At 46.9% G+C, this 21,256-nt stretch overlaps 1 protein-coding gene across 7 annotated transcripts in view; it reads right to left on the reverse strand.

Moving 5' to 3' along the window:
- The window catches only part of WWP1 (WW domain containing E3 ubiquitin protein ligase 1), a 252,071-nt gene that overhangs the window by 88,279 nt on the left and 142,536 nt on the right, over positions 1–21,256 (reverse strand). For all 7 annotated transcript variants that reach the window (XM_033933270.1, XM_033933272.1, XM_033933269.1 and 4 more), the window contains one exon: positions 2,318–2,492. In XM_033933270.1, coding sequence (XP_033789161.1) covers positions 2,318–2,492 — 175 coding nt within the window. The remainder of the gene's footprint in view (positions 1–2,317; positions 2,493–21,256) is intronic.

Genomic DNA, 21,256 nt, shown 5'->3' on the forward strand with positions numbered 1-21,256 from the left:
ATAGAATAAGAATTTCAAGCCTGGAAATTAGAAATATCCAAGGCAGAAAGGCAGCTGATACAGAATAGACAGAGGGCGGGCCGTATGGAATCCGTAGTAGATTAACAGAAAAAAAGATTATCCAGGTAAGAACCTAATCTTTCATTCTGTTACATCTACTTCGGATTCCGTACATATGATGACATACCAGAGCAATGGCCACATCTAGGGTGGGACAGAAGAGCCGGCCTGCAAAACCGAGGCCCCAAAGGCAACATCCTCTCGAGCCACCACATCCACTCTGTAAAACCTTGTGAAAGTATGAACAGAAGACCAAGTAGCTGTCCTACAAATTTCAGCTGGAGGCACTGCCCGAGACTCAGCCCATGAAACAGTGACACTCCTGGTTTAATGCACCTTGAGAGAAATCAGTGGCTGCTTTCCACAGGCAATGTATGTTGACAAGATAGTCACGCAAATCCATCTGGCAACGGAGGTCTTGGACGCTGACTTACCACGCCTGTAGTGAAGTAAGACTCTCAACGAAAAAAGGAAAAATAAAGCAGAGCAGATCAGAAACATCTCTGCACGGTTTGCTTGCAGAAGAAAAGACTGAAGGAGGCATTATACTCCACTGCAATATGGAAGGTGCTGAAAGCTGTGTCACTTCTGCAACACCAGTTTGGCAGTCAGGATTGAACACCATATGTATGGAATCCGGAATAGATGTAACAGAATTTTGGCTTTCTTCATTAAAAAGCATACACAACAAAAAAGAAAAGTAAAAAAAGAAAGAATTAACCACCATCTCATAATGAAACTATTATTGAAAACAAAACATGAATAAATGGAACTAAGGCTCTTAGAAAAGTATATACCGTATATACTCGAATATAGGATGAGATTTTTGAGCCAAAAAAAAGGCCCAAAATGGAGCTCTCGTCTTATATTCGGGTCATCCCCCAGTGATCACCCGACACCCTCCTGGACTTACTGCAGGCCTGCCGTTAGGCCGGGACAGGAGGGATCCCTCCCATCTCTTGCCCCGGCCGACACTAACAATTACCACCCTCCCTCACGTACCTTTTCCCTGATGGTCCAGCAGTATATCTCGCGCTGAACCCTTCCTTCCAATTTCAAAGCTAGTAGCCAGCGGCGCACCCGGGTCAGCACGCAGGAGTGAGCTTTTTGTGCTCCTGGATGGCCCTGAACCACTCCTTGATAGGTTGCCACCAGTTCTCACGGGACTCGCGGCAGTCTATCAAGGAACGGTGCAGGTCTGGCCGGGAGCACGAAAAGCTCGCTCCTGCATGCCGGCCCGGGTGCACCGCTGGCTACTAGCTTCGAAATCGGCAGGAGGGGTTCAGCACGGGATACACTGCTGGACTACCAGGGAAAAGGTACGCGAAGGAGGGAGGGTGGTAATTGTTAGTGCTGGCCGGGGCAGGAGACGGGAGGGATCCTTCCTGTCCCGGCCTAACACTAGGTGGTTTCAGTTAAGGGGAAGGGTTACTCTGCAAGCTGGGTTGGAGGGCAGAGGGTAGTACAGGACAATCAAGCCATTGTGACATCACTGATAAGGTTGGCTCTTTTTGGTGGAAGAGGGTACAGGGAAGGAAGGTGGGACAGGATGCAGAGCCTGGCAGGAAAGGGGGCTTGGTTCAGACCCTGGCGGGGAATGGGACTTAGTGCAGAGCCTGGTAGGGAATGGGACTGAGTGCAGAGCCTTGCAGGGAAGGAAGGGAAGGGAGCTGGGTGCAGAACTTGGCAGGGAGGAGGGCTGGGTGTAGAACCTGTCAGGGGAGGGCCTGAGGGAGGGGACACTGGGTGAAGATCCTGGCAAGGCATGGCACTTGAATATTAAGCCCCCGTCTTATATTCGAGTCAACCATTTTTCCTTTTTGTGGGGAAAATGAGGGTCTTGACTTATATTCGGATCGACTTATATCCAAGTATATACAGTATGAATCAATGCATTTCTAAGAGCCAATGTATATATAAGAGTTTTATTTGAGAAGACAGGACTATTATATTACCTTCCCAGAAGGCCACATAGATCAAGATTCTTGTATCAGATCAAATTCTTTATTCCATGGCTACCCAGAATTATTATGAATTGTAGATACAGTATAACCTGCAATTGCTGCTAAACGTGTACAGTATTTCACTTTACCTACAAAATTAATGGGCATGCTGATGCTCCAGTTGAGACAATTGGGAATTCAGACAAGGAACGGAACCCATATTTTAGACTTGGTGGAATACAATCTAAAACAAGGAGCAACAGGCCTGGTAACAAGATAGAAGTTTGCGTTCTTTTAAAATTGCAGAAAATTACCGAGTAGAGGTATCGCTGATTAAATTGTTGCATAGCTCCTTGTAAATGATTGCGTTGAGATTGCCACTGTTCAAAGTTTCTGACTGATTCCATGGTAGGTCTCTGCCATGTTGTTGTTCTTGTGTTGTGATCCACATAGTAAACTCTTCCACGCTCATCAACTCTTCTTTCCCACCTACAAAACAATTTCCTAATAAGAATACCTAAATCCTTTTACCACAGACACATATAGAAAGGTAACAGATTGCATTAACATTTGGAACTGAAAAATTCTAAACAAATTCAATCCTTTAAACCAATCTTCAGCCTGACTTGCGTTTATATACAAGAAATTATATGCTAATTTCCTTATCTATATTTATATATATGCACAGATTTCAGCAATTACTAAGTAACCTTTAAGAAAGTTTTACAAAAAGGTATGCAAAATAGCTGAAAACAAAAGCATCATGATTCATGGTGATCAAGAATAGACCATGCATCTTTCAATGCACATTAAACACACAAGAATCTAAAAAAAATGATACAACCAGTACTTGAGTTAAGACTGCAACATGCTCTAATTCGAACTACAAGTAAAGCAATGTTACTTACCGTAACAGTTGTTATCCAGGGACAGCAGGCAGCTATTCTCACTAGTGGGTGATGTCATCAGACAGAGCCCCGGTACGGACGTCTCACAAGCACGTGTTGCTTGTAGAAACTTAAAGTTTCTAGATGCCCGCACCGCGCATGCGCCGGTGCCTTCCTACCCGGAGATCCGGGCGTGTCTCCTCAGTTCAGGTAGCTAGCCTGAGAAGCCAACCCAGGGGAGGTGGGTGGGACGTGAGAATAGCTGCCTGCTGTCCCTGGATAACAACTGTTACGGTAAGTAACATTGCTTTATCCCAGGACAAGCAGGCAGGTATTCTCACTAGTGGGTGACCTCCAAGCTAACCTCAGTGGGATGGAGGGGGAGTTGGCGACTTAAGAGAATAAATTTTTCAATACTGTTTGGCCAAACTGTCCATCCCGTCTGGAGAGGGTATCCAGACAATAATGTGAGGTGAATGTGTGAACCGAGGACCAGGTGGCAGCCTTGCAAATTTCCTCGATTGGTGTTGATCTGAGGAATGCTACTGAGGCTGCCATTGCTCTGACCTTATGGGCTGTGACCTTACAAGGAAGTGATAATCCAGCCTGGGCATAGCAGAAAGAGATACAAGCCGCCATCCAATTAGAGATGGTGCGCTTTGATACGGGTCTTCCCAACTTGTTAGGATCGAAGGAGACAAAAAGTTGAGGAGTGGTTCTGTGTGGCTTGGTGCGATCCAGGTAGAAAGCCAAGGCACGTTTACAGTCTAGAGTGTGAAGGGCCGATTCTCCGTGGTGAGAATGAGGCTTAGGGAAGAATACTGGAAGTACAATGGATTGGTTGAGATGAAATTCGGAGACCACCTTAGGCAGGAATTTCGGGTGAGTGCGGAGGACCACCTTGTCATGGTGGAATACTGTGAATGGTGGATCCGCCATCAATGCCTGGAGTTCGCTGACTCTGCGAGTGGACGTAAGGGCTACAAGGAAAAGCACTTTCCAGGTGAGATACTTCAGAGGGGCCCTGTTGAGTGGTTCAAACGGGGGCTTCATGAGATGGGAAAGGACTACATTGAGGTCCCAAACTACTGGGGGTGGTTTGAGAGGAGGGTTAACATGGAAGAGTCCTTTCATAAATCTGGCGACCACCGGATGGGCCGAGAGGGGTTTCCCTTGTAGGGGCTGGTGGAACGCCGCAATAGCGCTCAGGTGGACTCGTATGGATGTGGACTTGAGCCCAGATTGAGATAGGTGTAGGAGATAGTCCAGCACGGAGGATAAGGAAGCTCGCTGAGGTTCCTTTGACTTAGAAACACACCATGAGGAGAATCTGGTCCATTTCTGGGAGTAGCATTGTCGAGTGGCGGGCTTCCTGGAAGCTTCCAAGACCTCCCTCACTTCTTGTGAGAATTGGTGAGGGGTTACGTTGAGAGGAACCAAGCTGTCAGGTGGAGAGACTGCAGGTTGGGATGAAGTAGTGATCCTTGATGTTGAGTAAGTAGTGAAGGAAACACTGGAAGTGGTACTGGTTCCCTGCTGCTGAGTTGAAGTAGGAGGGAGAACCAAGGTTGTCTGGGCCACCGAGGAGCTATTAGAATCATGGTGGCCCGTTCGAGTTTCAGCTTGACCAGAGTCTTCTGGATCAGCGGGAATGGTGGGAACGCATATAGAAATCGTTTCCCCCAGTTCAGTAGAAAAGCATCTGCCTCGAGGCGATGAGGGGTGTAGATCCTGGAGCAAAACTGAGGCAGTTTGGCGTTGTGGGGAGCCGCAAAGAGGTCTATCTGAGGCGTCCCCCATTGCGTGAAGATTTGGTGAAGGGGGCTGGAATGGAGAGTCCATTCGTGCGGTTGTAGCAGACGGCTTAGTTTGTCTGCTAAGACGTTGTTCTCCCCCTGGATGTATACTGCTCTGAGTAGGGTGTTGTGGCGCACCGCCCAGTCCCAGACTCGTAGAGCTTCCTGGCAAAGGAGGGCCGAGCCCGTGCCTCCTTGCTTGTTGATATAATACATGGCGGCCTGATTGTCTGTGCGAATGAGGATTACCATGTCGTGGAGTAGGTGTTGGAAAGCTTGGAGCGCATTGAAGATGGCTCTGAGTTCCAGTAGATTGATTTGGTGTAGTCTTTCCGCACTGGTCCAGAATCCTTGGGTGCGGAGACCCTCCAGGTGGGCCCCCCATGCGTAATTCGACGAATCGGTTGTGAGAACTTTCTGATGGGGGGGAGAGTGCATCAGCAAACCTCTGGATAGATTCGAAGAGGTCATCCACCAAAGTAGAGACTGCCGAAGAGCAGGTGTGACTAAGATGCGTTTGGATAGTGGATCGGACGTCTGATTCCACTGTGATGCCAGGGTCCACTGGGGGATCCTGAGGTGGAGTCTGGCAAAGGGTGTCACATGTACTGTGGAGGCCATATGGCCCAGGAGCACCATCAGTTGTCTCGCCGGTAGGGTTTGGCGAGTAGACACCGACTGGCAGAGATGAAGAAGAGACTCCATGCGTTGCCGAGGCAGGAATGCTCGGAGTCGGGTGGTGTCCAGGACCGCTCCGATGAAGGGGAGGGACTGGGTGGGTTGTAGATGAGACTTGGAGAAGTTGATCTCGAAGCCCAAATTCTGGAGGAAGTAGGTTGTAGCCAAGGCCGCCGAAGTGACCTCTGGGGCTGACGGGGCCTTGATGAGCCAGTCGTCGAGGTATGGGAACACCTGTAGACCCCTGTCCCGGAGTGCTGCGGCCACTACCACCAGGCACTTTGTGAAGACTCTGGGGGATGAAGATAGGCCGAATGGTAGCACTCGATACTGTAGGTGCAGATTTCCCACCCGAAATCTGAGGAACTTTCGGGAGGCCGGGTGAATGGGGATGTGAGTGTAGGCCTCCTTGAGATCCAGGGAGCATAACCAGTCGTTCTGCTCGAGGAGGGGGTATAGAGAAGCCAAAGTCAACATGCGAAACTTCTCTTTGACCAGGAACTTGTTGAGGGCCCGAAGGTCTAAAATGGGTCGCAGGTCGCCCGTTTTCTTCGGGACGAGGAAGTACCGGGAGTAAAACCCTCGGTTCAATTGGTCTGACGGGACCGGCTCGACAGCCCGAAGCTGAAGTAAGGTTTGGACTTCCTGAAGAAGAAGGGCGGTCTGCGTCGAGCTTGAAGGATACTCTCTTGGAGGATGGTCCGGGGGGACCCGGTGGAATTGAAGAGAGTATCCTTCTCTTATGATGGTGAGGACCCATAGGTCCGTGGTTATGGCCTCCCATCGATGGTAAAAAAGATGGAGGCGGCCCCCTATGGGAGAGGCCGAGGTTATGCTCCCGGGAGGGGCGTCAAAAGGGCTGGGGAGCCTTAGGTACAGCCGGTGGCTGAGGTTTTTGCTGAGACTTCTGGGGAGGTTGTCTCTTCGCAGGCTGTCTCGCAGCAGGCGTTTGTCTGGGCATGTAACGCCGCTGGTAAATCAGGGGTGGCCTGGAAGGTCGAGACTGTTGAGGTTTGGGTTTGGGCCGCAGAATGGATTGAAAGGATTTTTCATGATCCGACAGCTTCTTGGTAACAGTTTCGATAGACTCATCGAACAGGTCAGCTCCAGCACATGGTACGTTGGCGAGTCTGTCCTGTAGGTTGGGATCCATATCGATAGTACGGAGCCATGCCAGGCGACGCATAGCTACCGCGCTTGCGGCGGCGCGTGCCGAGAGTTCGAATGCATCGAAGGAGGATTGCATCAGCTGGAGGCGTAATTGGGAGAGGGAGGCTACCACTTCCTCGAACTCGAATCGAGCTTGGTTGTCTATGAACGGAGTGAACTTGCGGAGCACCGGCAAGAAGAACTCCAGATAGGAAGAGAAAAAGAAGTTGTAGTTTAGCACCCGTGACGCCATCATGGAGTTTTGGTAGAATTTTCTACCAAATTTGTCCATCGTTCTCCCCTCTCGGCCCGGCGGTACAGAGGCGTAGACCTGGGAGGGATGAGAGCGTTTAAGGGAGGACTCGACCAGTAGGGATTGGTGGGAGAGTTGAGGGCCCTCGAACCCTTTATGGTGCACGATGCGGTATCGAGCATCGAGTTTGCTGGGGATCGCCGGTATGGAATACGGTGTTTCGAAGCACTGCATGAAGGTCTGGTCCAGTAATTTATGCAAGGGGAGCCGAAGCGACTCCGTTGGAGGGTTAGGTAAATGCATGGTGTCCAGATACTCTTTGGAGTATCGGGAGCCCGTGTCAAGGGTCACATCCAGATCATCCGCCATTTGTCGGAGGAATGATGAGAAGGACAATTGTTCCGCCAGCGTCGGTCTGTGGGACGGGCTGGAGGAGGAGGAGGCCTCCATGTCCGTGGACATCGGAGAGTGACAAGGAGAATCGGGCACCGGTGTCTCCTCGTACTCCGGGCCCCTCGGAGGGGACACCTCTGATGAGGAGTATCCCCTACGTTGCAGTTTTTTCTGCGGTGACACCTCCGAATGGCGTGAGGAGTGCCAGGATGAGTGTCTCGATCGGTGCCCGTCTCGGTGGCGGGACGGGGATCGGGATCGTCTGTGCATCGCATGGTCTCCCGAGGCCCCCAAGTGGATAGGGCTGGAAGCAGTGGATCGCAACTGGGTTTGCGATGCGGGTTCTTGCGATGCTACCCAAGTCTGGTAAGGAGTACGGAAGAACTCTTCCTGACTATGCCCAGGGCTTCGAGTATCGATCGGAGGTCTGGTCCCATGTTGGCGCGGAGGCGTAATGGGTTCTAATGGCGGCATATCGGTAAGCGAGGCTTGCCGCGCGGGCATCGCCGCCCTCCCCCGTTCGTCCTCGTCGGTTGTCGAGGTCGAACGGTGTGGGGGAGGGGGAGGGGGAGGGGGCGGACCGCCCCTTTGGACCGGTACCGGGAGGTCACCCTGTATGGCAGCGATGAGCCCGGGTCCGATGGTCTGCATGAGCTCAACGAATTGAGCTTCCAGCACGGACCGTAGCGAAGCCGATAAGGAGGGATCCGCACCGAAAGGGGGTCCTCCTGCACGGACATCGCGCTCCTTCGAGGCCGAGTGCTTCTGCTTAGTAGCTTTCGGCACTTTGATGACCATTGGTGGCACTGTGGAAGGAAGAGGTACCTGAACCGAGGAGACCGGGGCAGGCACCGACGTCGAGCTCGTGGATGGTGTCGGGGTGAGCGATGCCGGTTTCACCACACTCGATGCAGGAGGGGTCGATGCCGGTTTCGCCCGAACCGGGGAGGTATCAGATGAAGTGGAGGCTGAGGGATCCTTAGCTGCGTCCATCTTGAACATCGATTCCCACAATAGGCAACGCCGCTTGAATGAGCGTGCCGTAAGGGTAGAGCAAGGCCTGCACGATTTCGGGATGTGGTCAGGGCCCAAACACTGCAAACAGCGCCAGTGAGGGTCCGTGAGTGAAATCGCGCGTTGGCACTTGCTGCACTTTTTAAACCCGGTGATTGGCCGGGACATAGGCCGGAAAATCTCCGCCGCGAGGTCGAAGCCAGTGGGCCTGAGCCACGTGGCCGGCCCGTTCGACCCGCCGGAGGAAATAATCTTCTTTTTTTTTTTTTTTTTTTTACTGAAAAAGAAAAGAACTGTTAACTGTAATTAAAAGAAAGCGAAAACGCGGACAAGGAAGGCAAATTTAACTGAATTCAGCTAGCGCATGAAGAAGTTGAACTTCTCAGCTCCGCGGAAAAGAAAAAACTGAGGAGACACGCCCGGATCTCCGGGTAGGAAGGCACCGGCGCATGCGCGGTGCGGGCATCTAGAAACTTTAAGTTTCTACAAGCAACACGTGCTTGTGAGACGTCCGTACCGGGGCTCTGTCTGATGACATCACCCACTAGTGAGAATACCTGCCTGCTTGTCCTGGGATAATACAAGTATAACCAAAGAACAATATAACAAAGATTAAAAGGTCAGCTGAGAAACGGAGAGAAAAGAGAGTTTGAGTCGTAAGTCTTACTTCTCCAAATGATACCTTTTGTGATCCTGGGCAATTCACTTCACTCTCTACTGTTTAATGGACAGATTGTAACCTTCTAGGTAATGAACTACTGATTAGGTCTGAATTTGTAGCTTGCTTGAGCCTGAACTTGGATTGCTTGCTTGCTTTTCCAACTGAAAACAATTTATATTTTAAGCATTGTGGATACATTGAAGCGGGGGGGGGGGGGGGGGGGGTGAAGGGGGGGGAGGAGGGCAGAGGTTTTATGATATTTTGCTTACCAGAAAGAAATTAAAAGAACCACACTAAGCCCTATAGTTTAAGAGATACAGTACTTATGATACCCTTTTGTATCTGGGGGGGAAACATATGGTGTATACTCAAATATAAACTGGGATTTTTGGGACAAAAAATTGGCCCAAAAATGGGGATCCCGGTTTATATTCAGGTCATCCCCCAGAGACCACCCGAAACCCTCCCGGACTTCCTGCAGGCCTGCCTTAGGCCGAAAGAGGAGAGATCTCTCCCGTCTCCTGCCGACACTAATAATTACTACCCTCCCTCCTTCGCATACCTATTCCCTGGTGGTCCAGCGTGTATCCCGCGCTGAAATCATCCCAAAGATTGTAAATGTAGTACCCAGCAGCGCACACAGGCTGGCATGCAGGAACGAGCTTTTTATGTTGCCTGCCGGCCCTGCACCGCTCCTTAATAGGCTGCCGCAAGTTCTCATGGGATTCGTGGTTCTCACAGCAGCCTATCAAGGAGCTGTTCAGGGCCGGCCAGCAGCACGAAAAGCTCGCTCCTATGTGCCGGCTCAGGTGAGCCGCTGGGTACTACCATTAAAAAGGAGGATATCAGCGCAGAATACATGCTGGACCACCAGGGAACAGGTACGCAAGGGAGGGTGGTAATTATTAGTGTCGGCCAGGACAGGAGACAGGGGGGATATGATAGAGACCTTCAAAATACATAGAGAGGGTGGACAGGGACAGGTTCTTCAGACTAAAAGGGACGACAGGTACGAGGGGGCACTCAGAGAAACTGAAGGGAGATAGGTTCAAATCAAATGCAATGAAGTTTTTCTTCACCCAAAGGGTCGTGGACAAATGGAATGCGCTCCCGGAGGAAGTGATCCGGCAGAGTACAGTACAGGGATTCAAACAGGGATTGGACAGATTCCTGAGGGAAAAGGGGATCGTGGGGTACTGAGGGAGGTGCTGGGGTGTTGCATAAGTATAGACAGCTCACCAGGTCGTGCAGGTGCAAGGCCGGAGGGTTAGGACATTGATGGGAAGATAGGACTTCGATGAGAAACCTAGGGGGCAAGGGGGCCCCTTCTGGTGATTAAGGCAGGTCATGACCTGTTGGGCCGCCGCGGGGGCGGACTGCTGGGCGGGATGGACCTCTGGTCTGACCCGGCAGAGGCACTGCTTATGTTCTTATGTTCTTACTATCACAGGAAAAAAATATATGATGGACTTAAGATATCTTCACTTCATCCTGCAAAGAATATTGTAAAGATAACTATGACATATCTTAAGGTCCCAAAGAAAAAAGTCCACACACCCAAAAATAAGGGCTATTTTCTTCATTGTCTTATTGCCTTTGTTACAATTATAGTTCTCCTTAAGGAAGCCCTTGAAGGAGTTACGCTGATGACATGCTTGAAAGATTTACTTTTATGTTTCTTTTTTTTAATGACTTTCAAATCTTTACATCAAATATAGGCCCCCTTTTATGAGGGAGCGAGTGCTGCATGGCAAATGCTCTGATGCCCATTCAATCCCTATGGGCTTTGGAACATTTCGTATGCCAGCCTGTGCTGCCAGCTTTAGCAAATGAGGAGGACAGTGGCTTAAGAGAAACAGAAACAAAAACCCAGTACATATAAAATAAAAAGTAAATTAGCCATTAAATAACTTTGTTGACAAGCAAGCAAGAAATACAACTTTGTGAATTATAGTAAAGGTTAAGGATGTTTCAGCTTCTACTTGAGGTCATTTTTTTTTTTCTTTTATTGGTAAAAGTTCTTATGAAGAACTATAATTTGTTCAAAGGTTGAAAGAATTTTATTCCCTTTGGAGATGTTAAGAGGGACTTCTCCTTTGGATATGTGAACTTTTCTTCAGAATCTTAACATAACTCATAGTTAATTTTATACTATGATTTGTAGGAACGATTATAAAATATGGTATTTTTTAATGTTATGGAGGTACCCTATTTGAGTTCCTCCTAATTGATCTTAATACAAATTCAGGATCTTTCTACTTGAAAATAAAGGGAACAAAACGTAAATGAAAATAAAAAAATTGGAATATTTGTGAATTTTTTTTATATCATGGAATTTACAACTGGCTATTAGTTTATTTTTCACTGTTTTTTTTTTCTCCCCACAGGGCAGCAGATTGAGACCGCCTTGTCCAGTGTTCTTCAACCTTTTGACACCTATGGACCGGCAGAAATAAAATAATTATTTTGTGGACCGGCACCAGTCCGCGGACCGGCAGTTGAAGAACACTGGCCTAAGTCGTGCCCAACTCCACCCAATTTCCATTTCAGAACCCACCCCCATAACAGTACTAATTGTAACACTATTTTTTCCATTCATTTTTCATATATACACACACACATAATATAATCATATTAACAACACATAATGGTTAACCACAAAATTAAACTACACAAAGCACACTGTATGCTTCTCAATATTCATTCCTACCAGGACACAGATAACCCCATGCAAATACGGGACCAAAAACTAAAAGTACTAATATATACAAACAAACCCTAAGATGTAAGACTCTGCAAGCAGTACAACCCCAGAGGAAAAGAAACAAATGCATTTCTTCCTGAACAGACAGCAGATGTAAATCAATCACTAAATAAAAAAATAAAAGCATTCCCCTTACCGTTGTTGTCTCTCTCCCTCCATGCTGTGCCTTGCCTTCTGGCCTGCCCCCCGGTGTTATCTTCGGGCCGGTCCACGGTGCAATCAATGCGGCATCTTCGGGCCGGCTTCCTGAGTGCATTGCACAAAGCTGTGGGCAATGGCTCCTCGCACACGTCCCTAGCCTCATCTGGAAGTCTTCCCTCTGACGTTGCGACATCAGAGAGAAAGCTTCCGGTTCAGGTACAGGACGCGCGTAGGAGCCTTTTCCCACGGCTTTATGCACTGCAGCTCTCAGGGAGCTGGCCCGAAGACACCGTGTTGATCACACTGTGGACCGGCGGCTAAAGAACACTGTCTTGGGCACGATGGATGTGCCGGCACTGTGGACCGGCAGAAAATTTCTGCAGACCAGCACCGGTCCACGGACCGGCGGTTGAAGAACACTGATCTAGTTTCTCCAACAAGGAGGCTGGAGTCTATGAGGTTTTTTTTTGCTTTTTGTTGCTGTTATGGCCACAAGATGGCACCATGCGTATACAAAAATCTCATTATGCACATATTTCAGCAACTGCTAAGTAAACTTTAATAAAGTACAAGTTCCAAAATGATATTTAAGACAGCTAAGAACAAAAGCCTGAAATGACGATAGGAACTTAAGTGTTGTTCAAAATTTAAGGAACTCAGAAGTTGTCAGTGTACTGGAATATAAACAAACGGCAACAAATTTATTGTGTGAAATAGTCTATCTAGAGCAGGGGTGCCCACACTTTCTTAACTTGCGAGCTACTTTTAAAATGACCAAGTCAAAATGATCTACCAACAATAAAATTTTAGAAAACACAAAGCACACTGTACGCAGAGAAAACGTTAATTATCATTTGTATTCGGGGTATTTTTTCAGAGGTCAAGGCAGATGACTTTAAAATATACAATGTTACCTCAGTAACAACTATACAGAAATAGACAAATATACCCCCTCCCCTTTTACTAAATCGCAATTGTGTTTTTTAGTGCAGGGAGCTGCGCTGAGTGCCCCTTGCAAATCCCGACACTCATAGACTCCCTGCGCTAGAAACCACTATCGTGGTTTAGTAAAAGGGGGCCATAGTGCAAAATATAGACAGCAGATATAAATTCTCAAAATGGACCCATTTTGATAACTAAATTGAAAATAAAATCATTTTTCCTACCTTTTTGTCTGGTGATTTCATGAGTCTCTGGTTGCACTTCCTTCTTCTGTAAATCCAATATTTATTTATTTCTGCCTTTCTATCTTTCTGCCCTGTCCCCTTTTATTTCTGTCTCTCTTTCTTTCTCTCTCCCCCTGCCCCCTCTTTATTTCTATCTTTCTTTCTCTCTCCCCCTGCCTCCCCCCAAGCCATCGCGCCAATTTCTCCACTTCCCCAATTCTTTCTCTCTCACTGACCCCCCCCTCCTCCAAGCCACCATGCCGATTTCTCCCTTTTTCCCCGAGCCAGGCTTGGCGCGTACCAGCCCGGGCCCACAAGCTTTCCCCACCCCCGACATCAATTCTGACATCGGAGAGGAAGTTCCAGCCATGCAGGAAGCAGCGCGGGCCCAGAGATCAAAAATATCACTCCTGTCCTGCACTGCTGGCCACCATCCACCATCCGAGGGAGGTAAGGGGGAGATGATTTTTTAAAAAACAGTATAGGCCGCCCCAGTTACTGGTAGATAATCCATGGCTAATACAATGGGGCGGCTTATCTACCAGTTTTAAATCTTGCTTAGGTATTTTCTGCGGCCTATAGAAGGGGGTAGCCTACATGTGGGGAAATATGGTAAGTTTCATTTCACTAATTTTAATTTTGCTTCATTCATTATATTTATGTATATATTTGGTCTTTTTAGTACTGTTATTCTGTTAACAAAATTTAAGTTTTCTTGTTGAATTATACCTGCTGTACACCACCTTAGGTGTATCTCTTCATAAAGGAGGTCAATAAATCCCAACAAATAAATTACTCCAGGAATATGGTACTCCCATATTTATATAACTTTGATATACAGTGGTGCCTCGCATAACGGACGCCTCGCACAGCGATCGCTGCGCATAACGAACTTTTTGTCTTGCTCCCTATAACGAACTTCGTTTCACACAACGAAGTCGCCCGAGGGGCCCGGGGGGGGGCGGAACTACTCTCGCCGCTTCCTAATGTGAGCCGGGAACAGCAGCACCCTCCTGTCTGAATGCAGTGTTCCATCATCTCCCTCCACCTTACCTTAGATGCCGAGTTTTCCGGCTTTCTTTTTCGGCCAGCCACACACTTTCAAAGAGCAGCACATGCGCGCATGCTCTGTTGTTCAATCTTCTCCTCTGACGCAACCGGAAACCGGAAGTTGCAGGAGAGGAGAACATTGATCAACTTCAGCAGCTGCGCGTGCACAGCTTTTTGAAAGCGTGCGGCTGGGTGAAAAAGAAAGCTGGCAAACTCTGCATATAAGGTGAGGTGGAGGGAGGGAAATGTAGGGCTGCAGAACGAATTATTTTGTTTTACATGTATTCTTATGGGAAAACAGGGCTGCAGAACGAATTATTTTGTTTTACATGTATTCTTATGGGAAAACGCATTTCACACAACGAACGTTTCACATAACAAACTTGCTCCTGGAACGGATTAAGTTCGTTGTGTGAGGCACCACTGTACTGCATACTGCACAGTGTTCTTAAGCAGTTCACAGTAATAATGAAAGCAACTGAGGAGAAGAAGAGAAAGTAACAGGAATATAAAGATGAACAGGAGAACAAAAAGGGCAGGAATATGATAATCTGCACATTGCAAGAGAGCTATCATTAAAAAAAGTGGCAAATGAAGACTTGGTGTAGGTGGGAGCCATAAGCATCTTGAAATGACAAGACAAATTTCTATAAGGATGATTCTTACATCTGAAATCTGCTGGAAGGGAGTTTCCAAGCGAAGGGCCAATATAACTGAAGGCGAGCTGTGATATAAGGAATTAGGTGTGTAATCTGGCACCAATAAAAGACATTTGAAGACAAGAGTGAAGATGCAGAGATCTCAAGCCAGTGTAGTGAAATAGTTTTGCCTTGCCATGCTGAGCAGTGCCTAACATAGGGGAAGTAACTCAGGGAAGGAAGGAAGGAGGGGGGTCACAGCTCTGGGGGTGATAGTATTAAGAATGTAGAAGAATCTTTTAGATTTGTTAATGATTACTGTGATGAGACCACTAAATGTGGCTTAAAGAGTCATAAAATTCAACATATTTAGCACGAAAGAAATCTTGTAACTAGGAACATCTAAATTTGTGCTATTGACATTCAGCTGCCAGACTTGGGACTTCAACAATCATAATCCAGAATGAAATCATGAAGAATGTTTGTGCACAATTACTAACAAAGATTTAAGCGGAGCAAGTGAATTCAAAAGTTTTGCTAAGAAGGACCAAAAAAAGTGATGGCACACATTGCTTTACTGGAGTCATCACTCAGTCCTCCTCCCAATTACATGGAAACAAGAAAAACAAGTAGGGTAGGTTTGTTTTTAGACCAGCTCTTCTCGGAGATCCAAGATGGTTGCGGACTGATCAGGATGAATAGCATGCCTCAGAGGTAACTTATCTTAGAAGAATGATGCCGAAGCGGAGAGGGAAGAGCTCAGTTGAGGCCTCACATAGCTCTTCAACGACTGGCTTCAGAAATATAGAGGAACTCTTACAGCGGATGCAAGTTATATCGACATCATCGGGAACACTCCTGCTGGAGACACCCTGAGTTAGCGGGACAGAGGCATCCTCTCTTGGATACCACTCTAAGCCCTGATGTTAGGACACCACCTCCACGCCCTCAGAGCACCAGCTCGCCGCTGACGGAGCAGTGCAACAGAATTCTAGCACTGCAAGTCCAGGAGGCCGGTGAGACCAGAGAAGGCAGAGCTGAGCTGGACACTACATTTTCGGAGGGTAGTCCTTATTTGGACTTTGAAATAAAGATTCAACATGGGGACGTAAGGACCCAGGGAAATGATCAGCGTGGGAGAGAAGAAACTGGAGAGGTGCCATTTCAAACATTTTGTTTGCTTCAAGTCCAGAAACCCCAAGAGGTAACTTTAGAATCTATTTGGGACCTTGTGGCAACTCTGCCTACTTTAATAAATCCTTATTTTCAACATTTGGAAGAGAATATGAAGGCTCAAATGAAAGATATTAAGAATTTACAAACTGAAATGTTAGATTCCAAAACCTCATTAAGTAGCATCAATCAGGAAATGACTACTTCTAAAAAGATTCAAGAGACTTTGATAAAAGACAATATTAACCTTAGGAGAAAATTAGAATCTTTAAAAAATTTCTCAAGTTCTAACAATATTAGATTGATTAATTTCCCTAGGAGTGCTTTGTACACCCCAAGGGAATTGGTGAAGAGATATTTCTTGGAGGTTTTGGAGATTTCAGAAGAATCATTACCTCCTTTATCTCAGGTTTACTATTTGCCAGGAAAGTTACCAAGTCAGCAGCAAGTAATTGCTCCTGATATGAATGTAACTGAATTACTTGAGCTTTCTGATACAGAATTAATTACACCTATGACATTATTATTGGCGGTGGCTGATGAAAAATTTCTTTAAACATATGCAGAAAGATTTTTTAGGCTTAAAAGTACGAATGTATCCAGATTAGGCCAGGGGTACCCAAAAACGTCGAAAAGAATTTATTCTATTAAAGCCTGGGGTTCTTGCATTAGGGGCGACATTCTATTTACGTCATCCCTTTAAATGTATTGTTTATTATTCTTCTCAAAAGTATGTATTTTTTTTAACCTTTCCAGTTATCTACTTTCTTATCACTATCGCGACTGGAGAAGGAAAAAGAAAAAAGCTAAATGGCCCTATAATAGAGTTTCATAATGAGGGGTATGATTTCAACTAGATTTCAACCTGATCAGCCTTATATTCTTCTGCAGTGTTCTCCCTATGACCTTTTAACCAGGCGGTCCGCTCGGGTAATTTAGATGACCGCCCGGCTAAATTCTGCTACTGCCGCCACTGCTCAACATTAAAAAAAAAAAAAAGGCTTGGAGATTTCATGCCTTAGCGCATAGCGAACTTATGCTCTGGGGCTCTAACGTGTGTTTGCCGGCTTCCCTTCTCTTCCCTACGAAACCGAAGTTATGTCCGGTGGGGGGAAGAGAAGGGAAGCCGGCATGCACACGTTAGAGCCCCGAAGCATGCGTTCACTACGGGCTAAGGTGGTAGACGGGTCAGTGAAGCTTACAATTTGCTCTTCTTGCTGCCGGGTCCTGCCCACTTTCTGTTTCCGCAAAGGCAGGACCCGGCAGCATTTCTCCCAATAGGTCGATCGCGATCTTGGGCCGATCAGCCTTCCTCTCCAACGGCAGAATTGACGTTGGGGAGAGGAATGCTGGTCGGCCCGAAGCAGGGAGAGCTTGGGGCAGCGGCAGTGGCTTTGGGGCCTGTTATCCAATGGCGGCGGCTTGGGGGCCTGTTCCCCGATGGCAGCGGCATTGGCAGTGGATTGGGGGAGGGCAGGGAGAAAGAAAGAAAGAGGGCAGGCAGGGAGACAGAAGGAAAGAAGAGAAACAGAAAAAAAAGAAAGGGGGCATGAAGAGAGAAAGAAAGAAAGGACAGGGAGAGAGAAAGAAAAAGTTGGGGGAGGGAATGAGGTCTGGAGGAGAGGAAGCATACAGGCTGAAAGAAGGGAAGAAAGATTGGATGCACAGTCAGAAGAAGAAAGTGCAATCAGAGACTCATGAAATCACCAGACAACAAGGTAGGAAAAATGATTTTATTTTCTATTTAGTGATCAAAATGTGTCTGAATTTATATCTACTGTCTATATTTTACACTATGGTCTCCTTTTACTAAACCACAATAGTGTTTTTTAGCGCAGTGTCGAGAGCAGCGCTGGACATTCAGCGCAGCTCCTTGCGCTAATAACTGCTATCATGGTTTAGTAAAAAGGGAAGGGGGTATATTTGTCTATTTTTGTATGGTTGTTACTGACGTGACAGTGCATAGAGTCATCTGACTTGACCTCTTTGAAAAAACCCCGGAATAGGAATGATAATTAATATTTTCTTTGCGTACAATGTGCTTTGTGCTTTTTAAAAATTTTATTGTTGGTAGATCACTTTGACTTGGTCATTTTAAAAGTAGCTCGCAAGCCCAAAAAGTGTGGGCACTCCTGCTCTAGAATATCACTCCTTAGATTCTGGGAAGGAAGCTGAAGATGAGGGCCCAGAAGATAGTGTTCTCAGAGATCCTACCAGTACCGAGGGCAGATGTGAAAAGGCAGGAGGAACTACAATCAATAAATACGTGGATGAGGAGATGGTGTGAAGAAGAAGGATTCCACTTCGTGAGGAACTGGACGGCGTTCTGGGGCAAGAGCAAGCTCTACAGGAAAGATGGACTGCACCTGAGCGCAGCAGGAACTAGACTCCTAGCAAACAACGTCAAGAGAGGAATAGAACAGGCTTTAAACTAAGAAGAAGGGGAAAGCCAACAGTTGACAAAGGGTCGACGATTCGGAAGACGGTATCCTGTGAAGATACCGAGGGGAAAAATGGCTGGGAAGGAACAAGGGACAAACTGCAGGAGTCGACTAACCCAGAAGAAATGGTTACAATGTCTGCAGCAAAAGAGAAGAAAATATGGACCGAAGCACAGGGAAAGGAAAGGAGGACAGCAAAATACCAGGATCTAAAGTGCATATATGCTAATGCAAGGAGCCTAAGAAACAAAATGGGGGAACTAGAAGCCTTGGCCAACGCAGAAGACATCGACATCACTGGAATCTCTGAAACATGGTGGAATGAGGAAAGCAAATGGGATACAGCACTACCGGGATACAAGCTCTATCGCCAGGACAGAACAGGACAAAAAGGAGGTGGAATAGCCCTATACATAAAAGAAGGCATACAATCCACACAAATAGACACAGCAGAGATGGCCAGCAAGCCGGAATCTCTATGGGTTAAAATACCGGGAAGGAGAGGGCCTGAAATAAAGATGGGCCTATTTTATCGCCCACCTGGGCAAACCAGAGATATCGATGAGGATATGGAAGCCGAGATGAAGCGTGAATGCAAAAGTGGCAACACGGTTATTATGGGAGACTTCAACTACCCTGGGATAGACTGGAGGCTTGGAAGCTCGAAATGCGCTAGGGAGACAAAATTCCTGGAAGCTACACAGGATTGTTTCATGGAACAGCTTGTTAGAGAACTGACGAGAGGAAATGCCACTCTGGATCTAATCCTAAATGGGTTAAGGGGACCTGCAAAGGAGTAAAAGTAGTGGGACCGTTGGGAAACAGCGATCATAATATGATCAAGTTCAAGGTTGAGGTAGGAGTGTCAAAAGGCAAGAGATCCATTGCGACAACCTTTAACTTCAGGAAAGGAAACTACGAAGCAATGAGGGAATTGGTAAGGAAGAAACTTAGGAACACTTCCAAAACATGGCTAACGGTAAATCATGCCTGGTCCTTCTTCAGGGACATGGTGAGCGAGGCGCAAAATCTGTATATCCCCAGATTCAGGAAGGCGTGTAAAAAGAATCAAACAAAAGACCCGGCGTGGATAACCAAAACAGTGAAGGAAGCAATAGGCAATAAGAAAAAATCATTCAAGAAATGGAAAAAGGACAAAACTGAGGGGAACTGGAAAGAGCACAAGAAGCATCAAAAAGAATGTCACCGTGAGGTTCGGAAAGCCAAAAGAGAGTATGAAGAGAGGCTAGCCAGGGAAGCAAGAAATTTCAAACCATTCTTCAGATATGTTAAAGGGAAGCAGCTGGCTAGAGAGGAAGTGGGACCGCTGGACGACGGAGACAGGAAGGGAGTGGTGAAGGAGGAGAAGGTAGTGGCAGAAAGGCTTAACATGTTCTTCTCGTCTGTATTTACAAACGAAAACACATCCAACATACCGGAACCTGAGCAATTCTTCAACGGAAGTCAGGCAGAAAAATTAACATCCATAGAAGTGAGCCTTGAGGATGTTCGTAGGCAGATAGAAAAACTAAAAACTGACAAATCCCCGGGTCCGGATGGCATACATCCAAGGGTTCTGAAGAAATTAAAGGAGGAGATAGCGGAACTACTGCAGCAAATTTGCAACTTATCCCTGAAAACAGGCGAGATCCCGGAAGACTGGAAGATAGCCAACGTTACGCCCATCTTTAAAAAGGGATCAAGAGGTGACCCAGAAAACTACAGGCCGGTGAGCCTGACTTCGGTTCCGGGAAAAATGGCAGAAGCACTGATAAAAGAAAACATCGATCAACATTTTGAAAAACATGAACTTCTGATAACCAGCCAGCATGGTTTCTGCAAGGGAAGATCGTGCCTAACGAACTTATTGCACTTCTTCGAAGGGATCAACAAACGGGACCCCATAGACATCATATATCTAGATTTCCAAAAAGCCTTTGACAAGGTGCCCCATGAACGTCTACTCCGGAAACTGAAGAACCATGGGGTGGAAGGAGACGTACATAGATGGATCAGAAACTGGTTGGAGGGTAGAAAACAAAGGGTAGGAGTAAAGGGTCACTACTCCGACTGGAGGAGGGTCACGAGTGGTGTCCCGCAGGGCTCGGTGCTCGGGCCGCTGCTATTTAATATCTTCATAAATGATCTAGAAACAGGGACGAAGTGCGAGATAATAAAATTTGCGGATTTTACCAAACTATTTAATGGAGCTCGGACTACAGAGGACTGCGAAAAGTTGCAAAGGGACTTGAACAAATTAGAAGAATGGGCGGCAAAATGGCAGATGAAGTTCAACATTGAGAAATGTAAAGTATTACATGTGGGGAGCAGAAACTCGAGGTACAACTATACAATGGGAGGGATGTTATTGAATAAGAGTACCCAGGAAAGGGACTTGGGGGTAATGGTGGACATGACAATGAAGCCGTCGGCACAGTGTGCAGCAGCCGCTAAGAGAGCGAATAGAATGCTTGGTATAATCAAAAAGGGTATTACAGCCAGAACGAAAGAAATTATCCTGCCGTTGTATCGGGCGATGGTGTGCCCGCATTTGGAGTACTGCGTACAATATTGGTAGCCGTATCTTAAGAAGGATATGGCGTTAGTCGAGAGGGTTCAGAGGAGAGCAACACGTCTGATAAAAGGTATGGAAAACCTGTCATATTCTGAGAGATTGGAGAAGCTGGGTCTCTTTTCCCTGGAGAAGAGGAGACTTAGAGGAGATATGATAGAGACTTACAAGATCATGAAGGGCATAGAGAGAGTAAAGAGGGACAGATTCTTCAAACTTTCTAATAATAAAAGAACAAGAGGGCATTCGGAAAAGTTGATAGGAGACAGATTCAAAACAAATGCTAGGAAGTTCTTCTTTACCCAACGTGTGGTGGACACCTGGAATGCGATTCCAGAGGACGCAATAGGGCAGAGTACAGTACTGGGGTTCAAGAAAGGATTAGACAAATTCCTACTGGAAATGGGGATAGAGAGGTATAGATAGAAGATTACTGCACAGGTCCTGGACCTGTTGGGCCGCCGCGTGAGCGGACTG

Source organism: Geotrypetes seraphini, chromosome 2 (assembly GCF_902459505.1).
Source record: "Geotrypetes seraphini chromosome 2, aGeoSer1.1, whole genome shotgun sequence".
Taxonomy (NCBI): Eukaryota; Metazoa; Chordata; class Amphibia; order Gymnophiona; family Dermophiidae; genus Geotrypetes; species Geotrypetes seraphini.